This window comes from Macaca nemestrina, chromosome 2 (assembly GCF_043159975.1).
Source record: "Macaca nemestrina isolate mMacNem1 chromosome 2, mMacNem.hap1, whole genome shotgun sequence".
NCBI classification, from domain to species: Eukaryota; Metazoa; Chordata; class Mammalia; order Primates; family Cercopithecidae; genus Macaca; species Macaca nemestrina.
The window spans coordinates 159874641-159897816 of NC_092126.1; the positions used below are offsets into that span (position 1 = coordinate 159874641).

Genomic DNA, 23176 nt, shown 5'->3' on the forward strand with positions numbered 1-23176 from the left:
TGTTTAGGAAAGATGTAGACCAGGGATCTAATCTTGAAATAAGGAGGAATCACCCACATATTATCAATAATATCTTTGAATGTTTCAGTGATGACCATCAAGGCCAACACTTCAGTGTCTGTTTATTAATACACTTTGCAAAAAATTGGAGTCAGGTGCATCTGCAGCACTGCAATGCGAGTGTGCCCTGAGAGAGTGTTACAGCTGCATAAGCTATAGACATTCAGTAAGATATGACCTGCAAGGATCTACACACATTTTTAAAGAAACTGGAAAGCAATTAAATAGTTGGAGCATGGCTAAAATATATATATCCGGAGCCTATAGAGGCATGATAGCTAGTGAGATGCACTCGTTTAGGATTCTTTCTCCAGAGGTCATTATCCTGTAGATACTATGATACAAGATGGGGTTGCTGGGTTTAAGATCTAATATCGTCTTCAGTCTTGACCTAAGGAATTCCTATACCAGCATAAATTTTTAAAACCAAAAATGAGTAAATAATTAATGAACAGCAAATACTGCTAACATTTATTGAATGTTTTTTATATGCCAGACTATTGTCCTTGATATGTGTCACCTCTTTATATCTTCACAACAGCTTTGTGAAGTAGGTGCTCTTTACTTGCATTTACAGATGAGGAAATCAAGGCCACAAAGGGTTTATGTAACTTGCCCAAGGTTATACATCTAAGAAGTTAGACTCAAGACTTGAACCCAGGCAATTTGGTTTTAGAGTACAGTGATCTTAACTTGTAGACTTTTACACTCTCTCAGTTAGGAAGTAGAGATTTAATTATACCTCACTATTTAGGTGTATTTTGTGGAACATAGAATATATTGTAAGCCATTCAAAATAAGCATATTACTGAAAGGAATGACAATGAAATAATTGGTTTCTTAAATAAGGATACCAAAACTTAGTCTGAGAATATTTTATTTTAACATTGTTACCATGGAAAATATTAGTGGTTCTTATTTATTTCAGTTCCTTAGAACATTTTTAAATTGCCTTAGGGGCTAATTCGTAAGCCACTCAAGAAAATGAAGTTTACTGTTTTATGGGCCACCACTTGTTTCTAGTTTTTTTTTTTTTTTAAAGGTATTTGTTTGATGTCTGACCTAATTCTTCAACTGGCACCAGAGCTATTTGGCTGGCTGTCTTTACAGGACAAAGATTATATAGCATGCTATTGCCACTGTTGTTTACTTGACCTTCTAAGAGATGAAATAACTAAAAAATGAAGAATTTGTTAGGCATGTTCTTTTTAGTAGAATGAGGTTTCTGGCAGTAGTATAGGAAATTTTGTGCCACTTTGGTAATTTATTTGGAAAGAATTACCCATTATCTCCATTACAAATAAAAATTGGAATACATTGGTTCATTCAAAAGTGTTTGTCATCATTTTCAATTTTAAAAAAATTTTTTTTTTTTTTCCTGTTTAGATGTTTGGAAACTACGTGTTTCTTTTTAACCACATCTTTTAGGACTTTCTTGCAGTTTATTGCCATCTTGTGGCTTAAAAAATAGCTAGATGCATCGTTTCTATGATATTTTGGCATTTTTGGCATTTAGGCTAGAGAGTTTTTAATGTGTCTTCTGACACAGTTGTTCAGCATTTAGCCTTTAGTTCAGCATTTAGTCCCCAACCTCTAAATGTCTGTAGTGCCATTAATTTTGACCACCAGAAGGCTTGGCACATTCCCAAATTTCCTGGATGGGAGTTTGGTGGGTATTAACCTCCAGTTAAGAGGCATTGAGCTAGAGAGTGCCAATAATTCATGACCACCTCCTGATATTAAACTCAACTATGAGACCATTATGTAGCCACACAGAACATAAAAATGAAACGGGAGTGAATGGAAGGAGTCAAGGATGATGTTCAGATTCTGTCTTCATAATTTAACAAATGGTAACATAATTCTTCCAGATGAGAGCTACTAGAGGCAGAATAGATTTGTTTATTTCATATTGTTACCATTTTTTGAGTTAGGCAAGGTAATAGGAGAGCCTGTGAGTTAAGATTTAGACCTGCTGAGTTAGACCATATGGAGTATAGGAACAAGATGCAAGATGGAAATGTAGACTCGGGAGTTATTCTCTGAACATATTTTTATTGAGCTTTCTGTATAGATCTGGCACTGTTGTAGACACTGGAGACAATTTCATTGAAAGTAAGTGATTTATTACCAGCATATAAGTAAGTGATATATTCACCAAGAAGGTAGAGTGTGTGAGCGCAGTGAAAGGTGAATTGGTGGGGAGTAACAACTTTTTCAGGAAAGAACAGAAGATTAAAATTAGGAGAGTGACATCACAAAAGTCACAGGAAGAAGACAATTTATAGGAGAGATTTTGCATTGCATTAAAATAAACTGACAACAAGAACAAATGTAGGTTAAGAATAAATATCACAAGACAAATTACTCAAAGAACTTCAGAAAAACTTAAAACAGTGTTCCATAGTGTCAAGGAAATTAAAGATAATAGGATCTTTTACAGGGAGAAAGAGTGAGATTGAGACAAAATGCTCAAGAAAAAGAAGAACAGTGAGTTAAGTGAACTCAGAAAAATAAAAGAAAGCAAAAAAATTACAAAAATGAAAGCCCCATTAGAAACAAATGTAAGATAATTAATAAACAGACAAAGTCAGGGATATTGCAGTCCACTAGAACTTAAGTATTATGAAGCCTGAAATTTTTTGTTTTGTTGCTTTTTGGGTTTTTAGTTTTTCCCCCCAAGTCTTTCTGTTTTTTTTTTTTTTTTTTTTGAGACGGAGTCTCGCTCTGTCGCCCAGACTGGAGTGCAGTGGCTGGATCTCAGCTCACTGCAAGCTCCGCCTCCCGGGTTTACGCTATTCTCCTGCCTCAGCCTCCCGAGTAGCTGGGACTACAGGCGCCAGCCACCTCGCCCGGCTAGTTTTTTGTATTTTTTAGTAGAGACGGGGTTTCACTGTGTTAGCCAGGATGGTCTCGATCTCCTGACCTCGTGATCCGCCCGTCTCGGCCTCCCAAAGTGCTGGGATTACAGGCTTGAGCCACCGCGTCCGGCCATCTTTCTGTTTTAATTGCTACTAAATTCATAGTTCAGTGTCTCCTAGTAACCTTAGCTTCTTCCTCTTCCTAAACCCTTTTAAAAATTTTTATATATTTTTATTATGGTAAAATATGTATAATACATACCTTTTTATTTTTAACCATTTGCAAGTGTACATTTCAGTGGCAATAAATAAATTCACAGTGTTCTGTAACCATCACCCCTATCTGTGACAAAACTTTTTCATCCTCAACATGAACTCTGTACCCATTAAACAGTAATTTTCTCTTCTTCCTTTTGTTACCTCCTGGTAAGTTCTTGTTTTTTGTTGTTTCTGTCTCTGAATTTGAGAAAGCTGAAATTTTGTCTCTTTAGAGTTTGCAGCTATATTTCTAGTGCTAGGAATTGTGCCTAGCACTCATTCTAACAAATATTTGTTAAATTGACTGAATGCATGGTAGATAAGCTTGAGGGAATCACACAAGGCAAAATAGAAAAAGAATGATCTAAAAATTATTATGAAGAAGATAATACATATGAAAAAGGAAATAGATATAAAATTGGTGTTCCTGAAAAAAGAGAACAGAACAAATGGATTAAAGACAAGAGATTTATCAATAACAAGAAAATTTTCTGATTGTACCACTTTATTCTAGCCTGGGAGACAGAGCAAGACCCTATCTCTAAGAAAAAAAAAGATCTTTGTCAGCAGATGAATAGGACGTAGAAGATCTCAGAAAAACCGTGCAAAATAATCAACACCAACACATATGCTGGTAAAGTTACTACATCCTAAGGATGAAAAAAGTTAATTTTTGGAGACACTCAAAAGAAACAGAAAATTACAAATGAAGAGAAACATTTTAGGCTATCTCCAGTCTCTTCACAGTGATTTTCATTGCCAAAGGATCATAGAATATCATTTACAAAGTTCTGAGGGAAAGAAAGTATGCCCCGGGAATCTCTAATGTGGTCTAGCTGTCCTTTTAGTGTCAAGGCAACAGTCATATTCTCAAGTGTGCAAGAACTTAGGAAGTTTAACAGCCTTGAACTCCTTTAAAAAACAAAACAAAAAACTTGAATGGCAAAGTCCAGTCAACCAAAAGAGGAATTCAAACAAAAGAGTAGACAGATGTGAACATTGAACCTATACGTAAAACTAAGACAACCTTGGAAATTATGGTTATAGATCAGAATGTGTTAGTAATTTTGACAATATGAATTCCAGACTCTCCATTTTTCATATCCTATTTCCTAAATTTTAGATTACTTAGGAGTAATATTTCTTGAAGTAAAGAAATATTTGCCTAAAGTTAATCAGTTTTGGTTTTGCTTGTCATTTTCTTTCCATTAAAATTATGTAATCCTAAATTCAATACATGGTATTTTTAAGTAGTATTTGTAATATCATCCTATTATTTTAAAATTCTTCTTAGATATATATATATATATATATATATATATATATATATATATTTTGTTTCTGTATATGCTGGAGAATGTATGAATGTTACCCAGCAAATAATGATTGTTATTTCTATTTAACAGTGTGCTAGAGGTTCTAACAAGTGCAGTAAGGCAAGAAGAAGAAATAAAAGCCAGTCACATTGGAAAGGAAAGAAGTAAAACTGTCTTGTTCACAGATGACATGATAATTCTTGTAGAAAACCCTATGGAATCTACAAAAAAAGCTGCTAGAGTTAATAAGAAAGATTAGCAAAGTTGCAGGATACAAGATCAATTGAATTTTTATGTATCAGCAATGAACAATTTGAAATTAAAATCAGTACTAGAGTCGCATCAAAAACATATGAACAATTTAGGGATAAATTTGAAAAATATGTAAGACCCGTACATTGAGAACTACAAAATATTGTTGTGAGAAATGAAAGATCAGTATAAGTGAGAGATAAACTAGATCCATAAATTTAAGACTTAAGATGTCACTTCTCCCCAAATTGATGTATAGATTTTATGTAATTAAAGTAAAAACCCAAGCATGCTGTTTTTAAATATTTAATTGAAGCTGATTCTAAAGTTACATGGAAATTCAAAGAATCTAAATACCCAAAACAGTATTGAGAAAGGAGAACCAAGTTGGTACTATTCAATTTCAAAACATAAAGGATTAGTATTCTAAGAGGTGTGGTGTAAAGGTGACAAATAGATCATTGAAACAGAGTAGAGTATAGAAACAAATTCACACATAGAGATAGTGTTTTGCAAAGATATCAGAGAAATTCAGTGGGGAAAGAATATTCTTTTCAATAAATAGTGCTGAAACAATGGGAGAATCATGTTTTTAAAAAATGAACCTCAACCTTTGCCTCATACAGTACACAAAGTTGACTTGAAATGAATCACAGATCTTAATATATAAACTAAAACTACAAAACTTCTAAAAGGAAACATAAGAGAAGATCTTAGGGATTTTGGAGTGGGAAAGATTTTAAAAATATAACACAAAAAATATAAACTAGAAAAAAATGAGTAAAGTGGACTTCATCAAAATTTAAAACTTTTGTTCTTCAAAAAGCACTTTTACTAAAAATGAAGCAACCAACAGACTGAGAGAAAATATTTGCAAAACATGTACCCGATATAGGACTTGTACTAGAATGTACAAAGAACTTAAGACAGTATAAATTTTTAAATATCAAGCTTAAAAATGGGCAAAATATTTGAACAGATACTTCACCAAATAAATGGATATCAAATATGAATATCAAATACGAACATGGAAAGAGGCTTATCAGTAATCATTAGGAAAGTGAAAATTAAAACCATGATGAATACCACTGCATACCATTAGAATGGCTAAAATTCAAAATTAGTAAATGTTAGGATGTGAAGGAATGGGAACTTTCACAATTAACTGGTGGGAATGTAAAATAATTTGAACACTTTGGAAAAAATGTTTGGCAGTTTCTTAGAAATTGAACGTATATCTAACATATGATCCAACCAGTCCACTCCTGGGTATGTAAGAGAAGTCAAAGCATATGTCCACACAAAAACTTGTTGATGAGTGTTCATAGGAAACAACCCAAATGTCTATCAATGGGTGAATGGATAAACAAATAGTGCTATAACCATGCAGTAGAAAACTACTCAACAATAAAAGGATAGGAACTATTGATACATGCAACAGCATGGATGAATCCCACAATTCTTATGTTGAGTGAAAGAAGCCAGGCTAAAAGAGTATATATTCCATGATTCCATTTATATATAATTCTAGAATATGCAAACTAATCTATAAATAAGTGGTTATCTGGGAAGAGGGTTATGAAAAGGGCTATGAGGAAACTTTTGGGGATGATAAATATCTTTTTTGAAAAACTTTTAGGTTTGGGGGTACACGTGAAGGTTTGTTACATAGGTAAATGTGTCACAGGAGGTTTGTTGTACATATTATTACATCACCCATGTATTAAGCCCAGTACCCAATAGTTATACCTTCCCCTCCCTCCTACCACCCAGACCCCAGTGTCTATTGTTTCCTTCTTTGTGTTAATAAGTTCTTATCATTTAGCTCCCACTTGTAAGTGAGAACGTGGTATTTGCTTTTGTTTCTGCATTAGTTTGCTAAGGATGATAGCCTCCAGTTCCCTTCATGTTCTTGCAAAAAAACATGATCACATTCTTTTTTATGGCTGCTGATGAATATTGTAATTGTGATGGTGATTTTACTACATCATATGGCAGAACATAAAATGACACACTTTAAATTTATGTAGTTTATAGTATGTCAGTTTTATCTCAAGCTATCTAAAAAAAAGAATGACTTGAATAAAAGAAATATTTGCCTGAATGGCAGCAGTTCTTCTTTTCCTTTTTTAAAATCCAGTATATTTAAATTTAGTACATAATATTTTAAAGTAGCATGTGTAACATCAGTTTTTAAAATATCCTTTTTTCTGTTTTTATCATGTATCATTTTAAATAGAATAATTTTTTAAAAAGCCTAGCCCTGAAAGCAGGGAATGAGAGGAATGAAAGTAGCTAGTTGTACAGTTAAGTTGGAGGGAATTTTTTTTAATATGGGAAGAGTTTTAATATATTTCTTGGCTTAGGCACATGAACTGGCAAAGAGGGAGAAACTGCAGATATAGAAGATAAAGGGAGTGGGATAGGAGCAGAGTCCTTGATGGTCTAGGAGGAGGGTGGGATGCAGGGCACAGATGAGGCTACTCACCCAGACTAGATGGAAAAAATGAGGGTTAGTACACATATGGATACACCCTGGGACCAAAGGATGACTGTGTTTATCCCCAAACCACATTATTTTTAGTGAAAAAGGAAAGTAAACAGTTGAGAAGAGGAAGGTAGGAATGAGAGGCTTGCAGTGAATTATTAGAAGTTTAGATTGGTTACATTTGAGAAGAGAAGAATCTGACCAGGGACATACAAAAAGATTATCAAGGAAAGCTTCTGTTGTAAATGGGAAACCTTTAAAGAAAATCAGAATTTTATTAAAACAAAAATAAGCTCATATTATATTGTTGTTCTGCAACTTGCTTCTTTCACTTCATAATGTGTCTCGAAGATCTTTTCACATCAGTACAAATGGACCTCTTGCTCATTTTAATATCTGTGTATTAGTATTTCGTATATGGATGTACCATAATTTATGTAACATTCAGTTGTTTCCAACTTGGCACTATTAAATAATTGCTGTTGTGAATATTCTTGTATATATCTATAAGGTGGGAGATGCTTTTGCATATGTAAAACTGTTTCTGATGCTTGATAACCTAGAAGTAGAATAATTTTGTCAGAGATTATGAACATTATACATTTTGTTGGACATTTCAAATTGCCATCCAGAATGGTTATACTGATAAAATCACATGAATTGAGGTAATTCATTTCCCTGTACTATCATCAGAAAGTGTTATTTCCTTTTATTTATGTCAATCCTGTGGCCAAAAAAATCTCCTTTTAAATTTGCAATTCTTCCTGTTAGTGAAGATGAACATTTTTATCATACGCTTATAGGCCGTTTCTATTTCTTATGTGAACTGCTCATTCTTATCGTTTGCCACTTTTTACTAGGTTGCCTTCCTTACTGATTTGTAGGAGTTCTTTAAATGTTATGGAGCCCTTGTCTATAACGTATGTGCAGGTATTTTCTTTCAGGCTTTTAATTTTACAAGTTTCAAAATTTGATATGGTTAAATCTTTTGTTCTTTTCCTTGATGCTTGCTGGATATTGAGTTTCACTTAGAAATGCCTTCCCCACTTCAAGATTATGTAGATTTTCCCCTAAAACTTGTATAGTTGGGTTTTTAAAAAATATTTTATCACTTTAATCAACTCAAAATTAATACATGTGAGTGATGCAAGGTAGGGTACTATCATTTTAGATTCAGTATCAAAAATAAATATTTTAAGGCAAAATATTTTTAGGTAATTCTGGAAAGATAATAGAGGTAACTTTTTTTCCCCAAAAGCGATAACTTCTTAGGAGTAAAGAAAACACTTTTTTATGTTTCTATTTGTGAAGCAGATACATATTGTGAAGTTCATTGTAACAGGGCAGATTGGTAGCCTGTTAATATTCTCGTTACTTAAGACCACTAACTTTTCCATCTAATAAAATTATTAGAAGCATAGATTTTGTTTCAGCATATGACAAACATCAGGGAGACAGATGTCTGATAGCAGTCAGTGCCTGTAGGTATTCTAGTTCATAGTAATGACAAATCTTTTAAAAAGTAGATGATTAACTACAATGATTAAAATATACAGAAAGACAATGAGAAACAGCAAGAGGAGGTAGAAAAGGAAAGAAATAGAAAAAAAACCAACAAATCACTGAAGAGACAAAAAAGAGAAATTAACATTTTCCTTGTGAGGGGAGGTTTTTTTTTTGAGGCAGGGTCTCGCTCTTTTGCCACGCTGGAATGCAGTGGCACGATCTCGCTCACTGCAACCTCTACCTTCCAGGTTCAAGCAATTCTCCTGCCTCAGCCTCCCAAGTAGCTGGGATTACAGGTACGTGCCACCTATTTTTAGTAGAGATGGGGTTTCGCCATGTTGGCCAGGCTGGTCTTGAACTCCTGACCTCAGGTGATCTGCCTGCCTCAATCCCCCAAAGTACTGAGATTACAGGCGTGAGCCACTGCGCCTGGCCCATGAGGGGAGGTGTTAGGTTGTTTCACGCAACCTTAAAAATTATCTCAGGCCTCATAATAATAGTAGTATGGTTTTGTTATGTTTATTTAGTTTTTGTCTTTTGGGGATGCGACGGACTTCTGCTGCCTTAGTGGGTTTATGTTTTATCTTTTTTGATAGGCTATCACATGTATACTATTAAATTGGCTTGGGATTCTTGCATTCATAGTTCTTCATTGTTTCTTTAGGCAGTTGAGAATTTTGAACCAGCAACTCAGAGAACAAGAGAAAACTCATAAGCCATCTGGTGCTGTGGATTGCAACCTTGAATGTAAGTAAAAGAACTTTAAGTATTGATAAATTATTTGTGGCTCTGGAAATGTTGATAAAGAATTGAGCTTTTGTAATTACTTTGAGGGGATAAATTTAAAATATTGTAGAAACATAGGAAAATAAAAGATGCCATCACTTCCCAATAATATACACCTTTTTTTTTTTTTTTGAAAAACAGGAGTGTGTTTCCTTTTACATATCTTCTCTTCATATGTAATTGATGTATTTAACAAATACTTACTGAATACCTACTGTGTGCCAGGCACAAATAGAACTATATATGTACTTTTTCTTTTTTTAAAATGAGATCACACTGTATATACTTTTCCACAGTTTCTGTTTATTCACTTAACATATAGTGGATATTTTTGTCTATCAAAATACATAATTATGCATCTTTCTCTTTACGAATTACTTGGATATTCTGCTTATCCAGGTCTACCATAATATGGTCCTCTGCTAATAGTACTTTCCCCTTTTCCCAGTGCAAACAACATTGCAGTGAAAATCTTTGTATGTCTTCGTGCATATATGTCAGCTTTTTTGTTGGTTTGTTTGTTTTGAGATTTTTTTGTTTGTTTGTTTTGAGATTTTTTTTGAGATGTTTGTTTGTTTTGTTTGTTTGTTCTGAGTCACTCTGTGACTCAGGCTGGAGTTCAATGGTGCGATCTTGGCTCACTGCAAGCTCTGCCTCCCAGGTTCAAGCGAGTCTCTTCCCTCAGCCTCTCAAGTATCTGGGATTATAGGCACCTGCCACCACGCCTGGCTAATTTTTGTATTTTTATTAGAGACAGGGTTTCATCATGTTGGCCAGGCTGGTCTTGAACTCCTGACCTGAAGTGATCCATTCACCTCGGCCTCCCAAAGTGCTGGGATTACAGACAATGAGCCACCACGCTTGGCCAGCATTTTTGTAGAATAGATGTATAGCAGTAGAATTGCTGAGCCAAAGGGTATGTACAGTTGTAATTGTGACAGATATTGCCAAATTGTCCTTAACGATCACAGAACTTAATAAAGAAACTATAATAGTACCAGAAGAAAAGATAAGAATTTGTATTTTTAAATTTTTTTGGTGGGGGGACTTTTCCTAAGCCTGTCAAAGACTCAAATGCCACAGAGGAACAGATTGATAAAATATGTCCCCAGAAAACTTTTTCAGTTTCTACATAGCAAAATTATAAATACATTCAAAACACATAAGCAAAATGGAGAAACAATATATGACACGATAAAGGCTTAATCTTCTTAATATATATCTTATAAAGCAATAAGAAAAAATATGATTACCCAACAGAATGAGCACTTTATAAAAGTGTTCAGTTTCACCAGAGTGATTCAGAAGTTATCACTGTGTTTCCACTGTTAACCAAAGGTGAGGAGAGGGAGAGGGTAGGAGAGAGGAGGCCTAGAGGACAAGTGGGGAGATCAGTAGTTGCCACTTTAAATAGCTTCTGTTCTTTATATTATCTTATTGTTTCTTTGAGATCATTACTGTTTATAATTACTTGTTTGTTATCAGCTCTGTGAGAACAGGGACCATGTCTGTGCTATTCATCTCTGTATATTCAGATTCTAATACAATACCTCACACATAGTAAGCGTTCACTAAGCATGTAGTTGCTCAATAAATGGTACCATATACTTTTATCGCCTTGAAAAAGAACGTGATAGATCTGTGTGTTTGTATACAACAGTCTTAAGGCAGAAAAAGGCAACGTTAGAAATTGTGTATGGTGTGTGTGTACGTGTGTGTGTAGTGTAATTAATACCATATGCAAAAGTGTTTTCACAAAAGATATGAAAATTAATAGTGATTGTCTTGGAGACAGAGAGGAGGAGCGGGAGGGAGATTCTTCTTTGGGAATCATTTGGTATCGTTAATATTTTGTGGTGTTTGAATTTTTTTTTTTTTTTGAGATGGAGTCTCGCTCTGTTGCCCATTCTGGGGTGCGGTGGTGCAATCTCGGCTCACTGAAAGCTCCGCCTCCTGGGTTCATGCCATTCTCCTGCCTCAGTCTCCCGAGTAGCTGGGACTACAGGCGCCCGCCACCGCGCCCAGCTAATTTTTTTGTATTTTTAGTAGAGACGGGGTTTCACCGTGTTAACCAGGACGGTCTTCATCTCCTGACCTCGTGATCTGCCCACCTCGGCCTCCCAAAGGGCTGGGATTACAAGCGTAAGCCACCGCGCCTGGCCAGTATTTGAATTTTTTAACTTTGTACATGTATTCTTTCTTTTAAAAGGATTATGTATTCTGTCTTTTAAAAGGGTTAAAAAAATTCTTAAAATGTCAACTGGAGAAGAAAGGTATGATGTCTGCCAATCAGTTTTTAAAAATATATGTAGTATTTATGTAGAACTGCTCATGCAATTAATTGTTAAACAAAATCAATAAATTTCAGGCCTTTTTTTTTTTTTTTTTTTTTTTAAGAAACAGGTATTTTTCCAAGTTTGTACTTTTTCAGTTTGGGAAACAACTATTTAATCTGTTTTGTCTTACAGTGTTTTCTCTTCAGTCATTGAATATGTCACTGCAAAATCAACTGGAGGAGTCACTAAAGAGCCAGGAGTTACTGCAGAGTAAAAATGAAGAGCTCTTAAAAGTGATTGAAAATCAGAAAGATGAAAACAAAAAATTTACTAGTATATTTAAAGACAAAGATCAAACTATACTTGAAAATAAACAGCAATATGATATTGAGATAACAAGAATAAAAATTGGTATGTATTTAGACAATAGTTATGGTCACATTTTTTAAAAGGAATAAGGAAACTGACACTTTTGTTGTTTTAGAATTGGAAGAAGCCTTAGTCAATGTGAGGAGCTCCCAGTTTAAGTTAGAAACTGCTGAAAAGGAAAACCAGATATTGGGGATAACGTTACGTCAGCGTGATGCTGAGGTGACTCGACTAAGAGAATTAACCAGGTAAAATTGACTTCTTTTGAATAACTCTTGCCTTTTTTATTTTTAGATGTTTTTATAAACTTCAAAATAATGTCAGACCTGTTATCTCACCCATATCTTTTTCTCTTACTTTGCCATTGTTTTTGCTAATTTCTAATGATGTTTTCTTCTGTTCCAATTAAATTAGTTTAGAAATTTCAAATCTAGCTAAATGCTTTTTTTAAACCGTGTGAATCAGGGGTCCCTGATGAGAAGCTGAAGACTTGTATAGCAACACCGTTAAGCCCTCTGGTTCTGAAGCTAGAAAGATCTGACTGGAATCCCAGCTCTACCACATACTAGCTGAGTAGCTTTGAGCAAGCCATTTAACTTCTCTAACCCTCAGCTGTAAAGTAGGGACATGAATAGAATTGTCATGGGAAACTAAGAAATCATTCATGAAAAGTACTTAGCATGGTAAGCCCTCATGTCATATGATCTTGGGTAAGTCAGTTAGCCTCTTTCAGCCTTATTTCATCAGTTAAATGAGGGGGTTGGCAGTAGCCCTTAAGATCACTTCATTCCCTAACAGTATTTTTCTAAAATAAAATTAGCTCACTCAATTTTTCTATGATACTCACTTACAAAGTTCAGTTTTGAGATATTTGCTAAGAATTGGACTCTCAACTGCTTTTTTAAAGTTCTAGGAGAGAAGTCAGTTACCTTAGGCCTAAAGATCAGCAGATCTGACTTTGTCTTTGAATGATCCTAGAAGTTCCAAATATAAAATAATCTTGAATATAAAGTAATCTTCCTTGTGTTTCCAATGAACAGATCCATTTTGAATTTTAAACTTTCCCCCACATTTTGAATGATAAAACTCGTAGGGAATCGGATGAAACAGTAATATGTAACATTTAATTTATTAATTTAGCTTTATAAATATATTTGAAATTAATAATCTGTTCACATGGAAATATTGCCCTTTTTCCACATTTACATTTCATAGGATGTTTGCATTCAAACTTTTATTTAACAATGGGAAAAGCAAGATACATTTTTTGTAATCATAGAATTATAATTGTTTAGGTTCTAGTCAGAGGTTCTGCATATTGGCTTATACCAGTCTTATTCAAAATAAAGTAATAGAATGTCCCTTCTTATGAAAGTCTTGGTAAGGTATCCCAAGGAACATGTGTCCTTTTTTCTGAGGCATAATTTCAGGGTGAGAACTTTGTTAGTGTCAGGTATTTATACTAAGAGAAACCAGTAAAAAAAAAGGCCACATATGGTGTGATTCCATTTATGCGAAATGTCCAGAATAGGCAAATTGACAGAGACACAAAGTAAATTAGTCATTGCCAGGGACTGGAGGAGCCGAGGGGTGTAGGATGAGAAGTGACTGCTAATGGGTAGTTTCATTTAGGAGTGATGAGATATTCTGAAATTAGATAGTAGTGACAGTTCTCAACTCTATGAATATACTAATAACCACCAAATTGTGCACTTAAAAGGAGTAGATTTTGTGGTATGTAAATTATACCTGTAGGGTGCAGTGGTTCATGCCTGTAACCCCAGCACTTTGGGAGGCTGAGGTGGGTGGATCGCCTGAGCCCAGGAGCTCAAGAGCAGCCTGGGCAACACAGCAAAACGCTGTCACTACAAAAAATACAAAAGTTAGCTGGGCATGGCTGGGCATGGCGGTGCATGCCTGTAGTCCCAGCTACTCGAGAGGCAGAAGTGGGAGGAGCCCAGGAGGTCGAAGCTGTGATGAGCCACTCTCGTGCCACTGCACTCCAACCTGGGCGACAGAGTAAGACCCTGTCTCAAAAAATAATAATAAAATAAATAGATTAAATAATATCTCAATAAACTGTTATTTTGTAAAAGGTGTATATGGTATACAGTCTGTTTAGAAAAGAAAAAGGAAGAAAAGAAAAAAATAGTCGGCATGGTCAAGTGCCATGAGAGTTTGCTTAGGAGTTACTATGAGCATCTGCTTCATTCTAAGGGGCAGCTCTTAGCCCCAAGCAGAAAATCTGATGAAGTGGAGGATATAGTTCTCTGGTAGTTTTCTTTCCTTCTCACAATCTTTTTCTTCATACTGCTAAATTCAGCTTTTTTGTGGATGTGAAATTACAAGCTGATATCTTTTATAAACTACTTCAATTTTTTTCAAAGTTCTGTCTTTCTTGTATCAGTTTATTTGTCCTCATCTATGGAGGGAAGATTTTAGTATCTGCATTTTCATGAATGGGCAAACTGAGGCCACGCAAATTAAGTATTAGTAGAATGTTAATAACAGAGCCGGGACTAGAACTCACGTCTGTTAATTTCTAGCCAGATGTTCCTCTTGCACATGGAATGGCTTTAGCCATGGTAATAACTCCATGCCTAATTTAGCCTAAGTAAACCTTAAGATTTTTTACCTGGGAGGTACACGGATAAATGGATGGATTCATTTGTTTATTCAACAGACATTTATTTTGTATTATGTTCCAAATATATATGTGCGAAGCATACATAAAAATATTTAATTATTTTTGGTTGCTAAATATCCACATTGACAAGCGAAAAACTTCTTGTAGTGCTTTACTGACATATGTAGGAATATGTCTTTTATTTGTTTGTTTGTTTATTTATTTATTTATTTTTGAGACATAGTCTCGCTTTGTCGCCCAGGCTGGAGTGCAGTGGTGCTATCTTGGCTCACTTCAAGCTCTGCCTCCTGGGTTCACACCATTCTCCTGCCTCAGCCTCCCCAATAGCTGGGACTACAGGTGCCCTCCACCACGCCTGGCTAATTTTTTTTTTTTTTTTTTTTTTTTTAAGTAGAGACGGGGTTTCACTGTGTTAGCCAGGATTGTCTCTATCTCCTGATCTCGTGATCCGCCCACCTCGGCCTCCCAAAGTGCTGGGATTACAGGCGTGAGCCACCGTGCCCGGCCAAATACGTCTTTTTTTTAGTAAATGCATGGCACATGTTGACCATACTATTCAACATGTGCCATGCATTTACTAAGAAAGTTGGTAACAAAAACATAAGAAAAATCTTTCAGAGTAACAGTATAACTTTCCTGGAAATTAGTAGAAATGGAAGCCCAAAGAAAAAAGGGACTTACCTGAGTTTCACAGCTAGTTAGTGTCTGAACTAGGACCAGAGCCAGGATTTTGGATTCCCTCTTCAGCTTTGCTTTCTGTTTTAAAGTGGACAGCTTTTCTCTGAATAAAGATGCCCCATTATTGAGGGATTCTTCTACCTGTGTTGGAGATACTTTTGTACCTGCTCATTCTTTCAAAATAACATGCAGTCTGCCCTTTCCATTGTTTATTCAGAATGAAAAAGTATAATTGGAGGCTTCTTTTTTTCCTTAACATTTATCCTAACAAAAGTATAGGAACTAAAAAAGTTCATTAATTCTTGCCTACTATTTGCCTTTAGAAAAGGCCCTCGGGCGCGGTGGCTCAAGCCTGTAATCCCAGCACTTTGGGAGGCCGAGACGGGCGGATCACAAGGTCAGGAGATCGAGACCATCCTCGCTAACACGGTGAAACCCCGTCTCTACTAAAAAATGCAAAAAAACTAGCCAGGCGGGTTGGCGGGCGCCTGTAGTCCCAGCTACTCGGGAGGCTGAGGTAGGAGAATGGCGTAAACCTGGGAGGCGGAGCTTGCAGTGAGCTGAGATCCGGCCACTGCACCCCAGCCTGGGTGACAGAGCAAGACTCCGTCTCAAAAAAAAAAAAAAAAAAAAGAAAAGGCCCTGTCTAGAATATTAGATATAGACTTTTGCTCTCCTTTTCATAAGAATCAAGAATTTTCCTATCAGTTTTTTACATTTTTGTTAAGCATGTTTTTATGCTGGGCATAAATCCTGCCTCGTGACTACTAGCTCACCTGTCAGATTGACTGCACTCTTACGAATGATTGTAAAAACATGATGGGAAGGCTTAGCACAATATCTCATGTAGAGTTTAACACTATCCCTACATTTTCCAAAGATTTAGTAACAGCTTCAGAATTCTAAGTACATACATTGATGTCAGTTTTATACTTTTTTTTGTTTTGAGGCAGAATCTCACTCTGTCACCCAGGCTGGAGTACAGTGGTGCGATCACAGCTCACTGCCGCCTCAACCTCTCTAGCTCATGCAGTCTTCCCACTTCAGGCTTCCAAGTAGCTGGGACCACAGGCACATGCCACTGTGCCCAGGTTTTTTTTTGTTGTTGTTCTTTTTTTTACTTTTAGTAGAGACAAGGTCTTGCCATGCTGTCCCAGCTGGTCTTGAACTCCTGGGCTCAAGCAGTCCTCCCACCTTGGCCTCCCAAAGTGCTGGGATTACCAGCACACCCAGCCATTGTTTTGTTCTTTAAATTAAGAAAAAAAAAAAAAGTCTCTGAGCTTAATTATATCTAAATTCATCCACATTGTTGATTCATAATTTCTTTGGTGACACTCTATGCAATTCAGTTGGTTAGGAACATCTCCAGTACTATAGGTGGGTTGCTGTGACCATTTTAATTTTACTTTGGGCATTAGAGTGTAAAGCACCAGCATCTGACAGTACAGATAACTCTACATGTTCTTCCACTCCTTCACTCTTCCCATAGTCACCTTAGTCAGATAGGCATATGGTTTTTGTATGTGTGTTTTAAATAATCTCTCAGAAAAGAGATTCTGTAAAATTTCTGAAGGTCCAAAGAAATACCACAAACCATCTTTCTTTTCCTTCTCTAACCTTTAATGATTTTAAATGTGCCTGTATCACTTTTTTTCCAGATCTTTCTACAACATGTTATACAACCATTAAAATGTGAAGAAAATTAATATTTTAAATACTAATTTAAATAATATTTATATTTAAAAATATATAAATTAAATAATATATTTAATATTATCTAAGTAAATAAGTAGTGAATAGTTTCACAAAGCATTTTTATAAGTAGCCTAGAAAGGACCCTGCATTTGTTATGAAAGGGTGCCAATTTTCTAAGTATTAAAAATCAGTGTATTTAGCTGAATTATGTATAATAGAAATACCAATATATCCACTTGTCACTGTTTAGGTGCTCATATTCCTTCCTTTAAAATTTTAACGTTTTCGTATCTCTTTACTTACAGAGAGTTTTAATTTCAGAGATAGTGGTGAGTCATATTCTGTTTATACATCAGAAGATTAGTAATTGCTATTAATTTCCAGAAATTAAGCCTTTTTAAATGTCATTGTCCCTTCCTTCCTTTCTTCATCTCTGATTTTATCTATAGCAACAATAACTTTTTTTAAAAAAACTGGAAAGAAACCTCAATATAAGTATTCCTTTACTGAAAATAAACAAAAATAAAAATTTCAGTATGCAGTCTGATCAAATTAATTAGTGGGTCATTATTCATTACAGCATTCCTTTAAAGGTATGCTTCTCCAATATATTTTTGTGTTTTAGTAACAACTCATTAGCTTCTTTTAAAATTAATTGACAATATTTTAATTATATTTATGGGCTACAGTGATGTTTTGGTATATGTAAACAAGATGAAATAACTAAATCAAGCTAATAACATGTCCATCATCTCACTTATTGTATTTTGGAGTGAGACATTTGGAATTTACTTTTTTTTTTTTTTAGCAATGTTGGATTATTATTAAGTATAGTCACCCTAGGCAAGGCATGGTGGCTCACGCCTGTAATCCCAACACTTTGGGAGGCCAAGACAGGCAGATCACCTGAGGTCAGGAGTTCGAGACCAGCCTGGCCAACATGGTAAATACTAAATTTTTTAGATATGACCTTGAAAGCACAGGTATCACAAACAAAAATAGACAAATGAAATCGTGTCAAACTAAAAGCCTTTTGCACAGCAAAGGGAACAATCTAACAGAGAACAATCTAAGAGACAAACCATGGTGTCTCTACTAAAAATACAAAAATTAGCCAGGCATGGTAGCAGGCGCCTGTAATCCCAGCTACTTGGAAGGCTGAGGCAGGAGTATGACTTGAACCTGGGAGGCAGAGGTTGCGGTGAGCTGAGATTGCACCACTGTACTCCAGCCTAGGCAACAGAACGAAACTCTGTCTAAAAGAAAAAAAAAAGTATAGTCACCCTACTGTTTAGTAGAACCCACAAACTTATTCCTTCTATGTAACTGAAACTTTGTACCCTTTGACTAACATCTCCCCATTTCCCATACCCTACCATCCACCACAATCCCAGTCTCTGGTAACCACTATTCTACTCTCTGCTTTTGTGAGTTCAACTTTTTTGTATTCCATATATAAGTGAGGTCATGCAGTATTTGTCTTTCTGTTCCTGGCTTATTTCACTTAGCATATGGATGTTCTCCAGGTTCACTCATGTTGCAAATGACAGACTTTCCCTTTTTTTTTCTTTTTTTTTTTTTTAAGGCCGAGTAGTATTCCAATATGTTTATATGCCACGTTTTCTATAAAGAAATTTTCATTCATTCATTGAAGGACTCTTAGGTTGATTCCATATCTTGGCTGTTGTGAATAATGCTACAATGCCTATACTCTGGGTGTGTGTATATAGATAGTTGTGTGTGTGTGTGTATATATATTATATATACATATTATATATGTGTACATATACATGTGGATATGTACCTACACATGGGATTGCTGAATCATATGGTAATTCTATTTATACATTTTTGAGGAGCTTCCATACTGTTTACCATTGTGTCTATACTAATTTACATCCCTACCAACAATATACAAGGGTTTCCTTTTCTCCACATCTTCATCAACACTTGTTAGCTTTCATCTTTTTTGTAATAGCCATTCTGACTGGTGTGAGATGATACCTCATTGTGGTTTTAATTTGCATTTCCCTAGTGTTGAGCATTTTTTCTTAATCATATTGGCCATTTAAATGGAGAAATGTCTGCTCAGGTCCTTTGCCCATTTTTTAATTATTTGCTTTTTTGCTATTGAGTTGTGTGAGTCCCTTATATATTTTGAATATTAACCCCTTATCAAGTATGTTTTGCAAATATTTCTTCCACACCATGGCTTGTCTCTTCACTCTGTTAGATTGTTCCCCTTGCTGTGCAAAAGCCTTTTAGTTTGATACGATTTCATTTGTCTATTTTTGTTTGTGATACCTGTGCTTTCAAGGTCATATCTAAAAAATTATTGCCTGGACCAGTGTTGTGGAGCTTTTCCCTCATGTTTTTTTTCTAGTAGTTTTACAGTTTCAGGTCTTGTATTTAAATCTTTAATCCATTTTGAGTATATTTTTGTATGCATTGTGAAATAACAATCCAATTCCATTCTTCTGTATGTGGATCTCCAGTTTTCCCATCACCATTTGTTGAAGAGACTTTTCCCCATTTTGTTTTCTTGTCACCTTTGTCAAAAATCAATTGGCCATAAATACATGGATTTATTTCTGTCCTGTTCCATTGATCAGCGTGTCTGTTTTTATGCCAGTTCATGCCGTTTTGATTTCAATTCCTTTAATATATTTTGAAATCAGGGAATGTGGTGCCCCCAGCTTTGTTCTTTTTACTTAAGATTTATTTGGCTTTTCGGGTTGTTTTTAAATGATTCTATATGAATTTTAGGATGGTTTATTCTATTTCTGTGAAAAGTGACACTGGAATTTTGATAGGAATTATGTTGAATTTGTAGGTCATTTTGGGTAGCATGAATATTCCAACAATATTATTTCTTCCAATCATGAGCACAGGATATCTTTCCATTTATTTGTGTTTTCTTGAATTTCTTTTATCAGTGTTTCATAGTTTTTAGTATATACTAATAATATTTAGTAAATACTAATTTTATATGTGCGTGTATATATATATATAGTTTACCTCCTTGGTTAAATTTTCACTAAAGTATTTTACTTTGTTTTTTGTTGCTTGTTTTTCTTAATTTCTTTTGGGTAGTTGTGAGTGTATAGAAATGTTACTGATTTTTTATATTGATTTTGTATCCTACAACTTTACTGAGTTTATCAGCAAACCAGTTTTTTGGTGTTTTGTATTTTCTGTGTATAAAATCATGTCAGCAAACAGAGACAATTTCATTTCTTCCTTTCTTATTATCTTCTGTATTTTTTCTCTTGCCTAATTACTCTGGGTAAGATTTCCAGTACTATGTTGAAAATAAGTGGTGAGAGTGGGCTTTCTTACCTTATTCTTAGATCTTAGAGGAAAAACTTTCAACTTTTCAACATTGAGTATGATGTTAACTATGGATTTGTCATATATATGTCCTTTGTTGTGTTAAGGTACATTCCTTCTATACAGAATCTGTTGAGAGTTTTTTCATGAAAGAGTGTTGACATTTATCAAGTGCATTTTCTACATCTTTTGCGATGATCATATAGTTTTATATTCTTCATTCTGTTAATGTGGTATATCATATTCATTGGTTTTATATGTTGAACCATCCTTGCATCTCATTTATGAATCCCCTTTAATCATGGTGTATAATTCTTTTAATGTGTTGTTGAATTTGGTTTGCTAGTATTTTGTTAAGGGTTTTTTTTGTCTGTGTTCATCAGAGATATTGACCTGTAGTTTTCTTTTCTTGTAGTGTTCTTTTCTGGCTTTGTTATCAGAGTCATAATGGCCTTGTTCTTGGCCTTGTTCAGTGTTTTCTATGTAAAACAAGTTTGGAAAAATTCCCTCCACTTTGAATGTTTGGAAGAGTTTGAAAAGGATTGGAATTCTCAATCCTTCTTTAAATGTTCTTTAAATGTTGGTTAGAATTAAGCTATGAAGCCATCTTGTCCTGGGCTTTTCTTTGGTGGGAGACTTTATTAAGAACATTTAATATCCTTACTCTTTATTGATCTGCTCAGACTTTCTATTTCTTCATGATTCAAGTTTGGTAAGTTGTGTCTGTATAGAAATTTATCCATTTCTTCTGGGTTATATAATTCGTTGGTGTATAATTGCTCATAGTAACTTATGATTCTTTGCATTGCTGTGTTATCTCTTTGCATTGCTGTGTTATCAGTTGTAATATCTCCTTTTATTTCTGATTCATTTGAGTCTTCTCTCTCCTTTTCTTAGTCTAACGGTTTGTCAATTTTATTTCCCCAAAAAAACAAACTCAGTTTTGCTGATTTTTTCCTATTGTTTTTCTAGTCTCTATTTCATTTATTTCTTGCTCTGATCTTTGTTGATTTCTTCCTTCTGCTAATTTTGGGCTTAATTTGTTCTTCTTTTTCTAGTTCCTTAAGGTGTAATATTAGATTATTTGAGAGCTTTGTTTTTTGATACATTTATTGCTATAAATTTCCCTCTTAGAATTGCTTTTGCTGCATCCCATAAATGTTGTCATATTTTGTTTTCATTTTTGTTTGTCTCAAGGTATTATTTAATTATCCTTTTAATTTCTTCTTTGTCTCATTGGTTGTTCAGCAGCACGTTTCTTAATTTCCACGTTTGTGAATTTTCCAAAGTTTCTCTTGTTTATTGATACCTAGTTTCATGCCATTGGAATCAGAAGATACTTGATATGATTCCAGTCTCCTTAAATTTGTTAAGACTTATTTTATGGTCTAACATAATCTATCCTGAAGAATGTTCTGTGTGCGCGAGAGAAGAACGTGTACTCTGTTGCTGTAGGATAGAATGTTCTGTTATGTCTATGAGATCTGTTTGGTCTAAACCAAGCTTGTCCAACTCATGGCCCCTGAGTCGCATGCAGCCCAGAATGGGTTTGAATGTGGCTCAACACAAATTCATAAACTTTCTTAAAACATTATGAGATTTTTTTTTTTTTTTTGACAAAATTTAAAGCTCATCAGCTGTCGTTAGTGTTAATGTATTTTATGTGTGGCCCAAGACAATTCTTCTTCCAGTGTGGCCCAGGGAAGGCAAAAGTTTGGACACCCTTGGTCTAAAGTGTAATTCGAGATGTTTCCTCATTGATTTTCCTTATTGATTTTATATCTAAATGTTAGAATTGTATCTAAATGTTTTCCTTATTGATTTTATATCTAAATGATCTGTACAATGTTGAGAGCCTGGTACTGAAATCCCTCACTCAGTCTGTCTGTCCCTTCAGATCATTTAATAGTTGCTTTATTATTTAGTTGCTCCAATGTTGGGTGCATATATTCTTACAATTGCAGATTGACCCCTTTATCATTATATAGTGATCTTCTTTGCTTCCTTTTACAGTTTTTGACTTAAAGTCTGTTGTCTGATACGAGTATAGCTACCCCTGCTTTCCTGGTTTGCTTTCCTGTGGAATATATTTTTCCATCTCTTTACTTTCAGTCTATGTGTGTGCTTTACCTTAGAGTGAGCCTCATGTAAGCAGCATACAGTTTTTGATTCATTCACCCACTCTGTCTTTTGATTAGAGAATTTACTCTATTTACATTCAAGGTAATTGCTGATAGGCAAGGACTTGCTACTGCTATTTTGTAATTTATTTTGTAATTGTTCTGTAGATCCTTTCTTTCTCCCTCTGTTGCCTTCCTTGTGGTTTGATGGTTTTCTGTGATGGTATGCTTTGAATCCTTTTCATGTTTTGTGCAAATTCTGTAGGTTTTTGCTTTGTGGTTACTCTGAGGTTTACATAAAACATCTTATACTTAGGCTATTTTAAGCTGATAATAACTTTAATCACATGCAAAAACTACACTTTTACTCCCCTCTTCCACATTTTATGATTTTGATTTCAAAATTTACGTCTTTTTCTAATTTATATCGTGTAACTATAGTTGTTTTTAACAGTTTTGTCTTTTAACCCTCATATTAGAGATAAAATTGCTTTACATACCACCATTAAGGTACTAGAGTATTCCGAATATGAT

The 23176-nt window shown here is 34.8% G+C and overlaps 1 protein-coding gene across 4 annotated transcripts in view; it reads left to right on the forward strand.

Moving 5' to 3' along the window:
- LOC105470263 (coiled-coil domain containing 14) overlaps positions 1-23176 on the forward strand; it is a 54406-nt gene that overhangs the window by 25576 nt on the left and 5654 nt on the right. For 3 of the 4 annotated variants that reach the window (XM_011722060.2, XM_011722061.2, XM_024789263.2), the window contains 3 exons: positions 9406-9488; positions 11996-12214; positions 12288-12420. In XM_011722060.2, coding sequence (XP_011720362.1) covers positions 9406-9488; positions 11996-12214; positions 12288-12420 — 435 coding nt within the window. Of the gene's footprint in view, positions 1-9405; positions 9489-11995; positions 12215-12287; positions 12421-15820; positions 15895-23176 lie in introns of all 4 variants that reach the window. The other variant, XM_071092339.1, reaches the window with a different exon arrangement.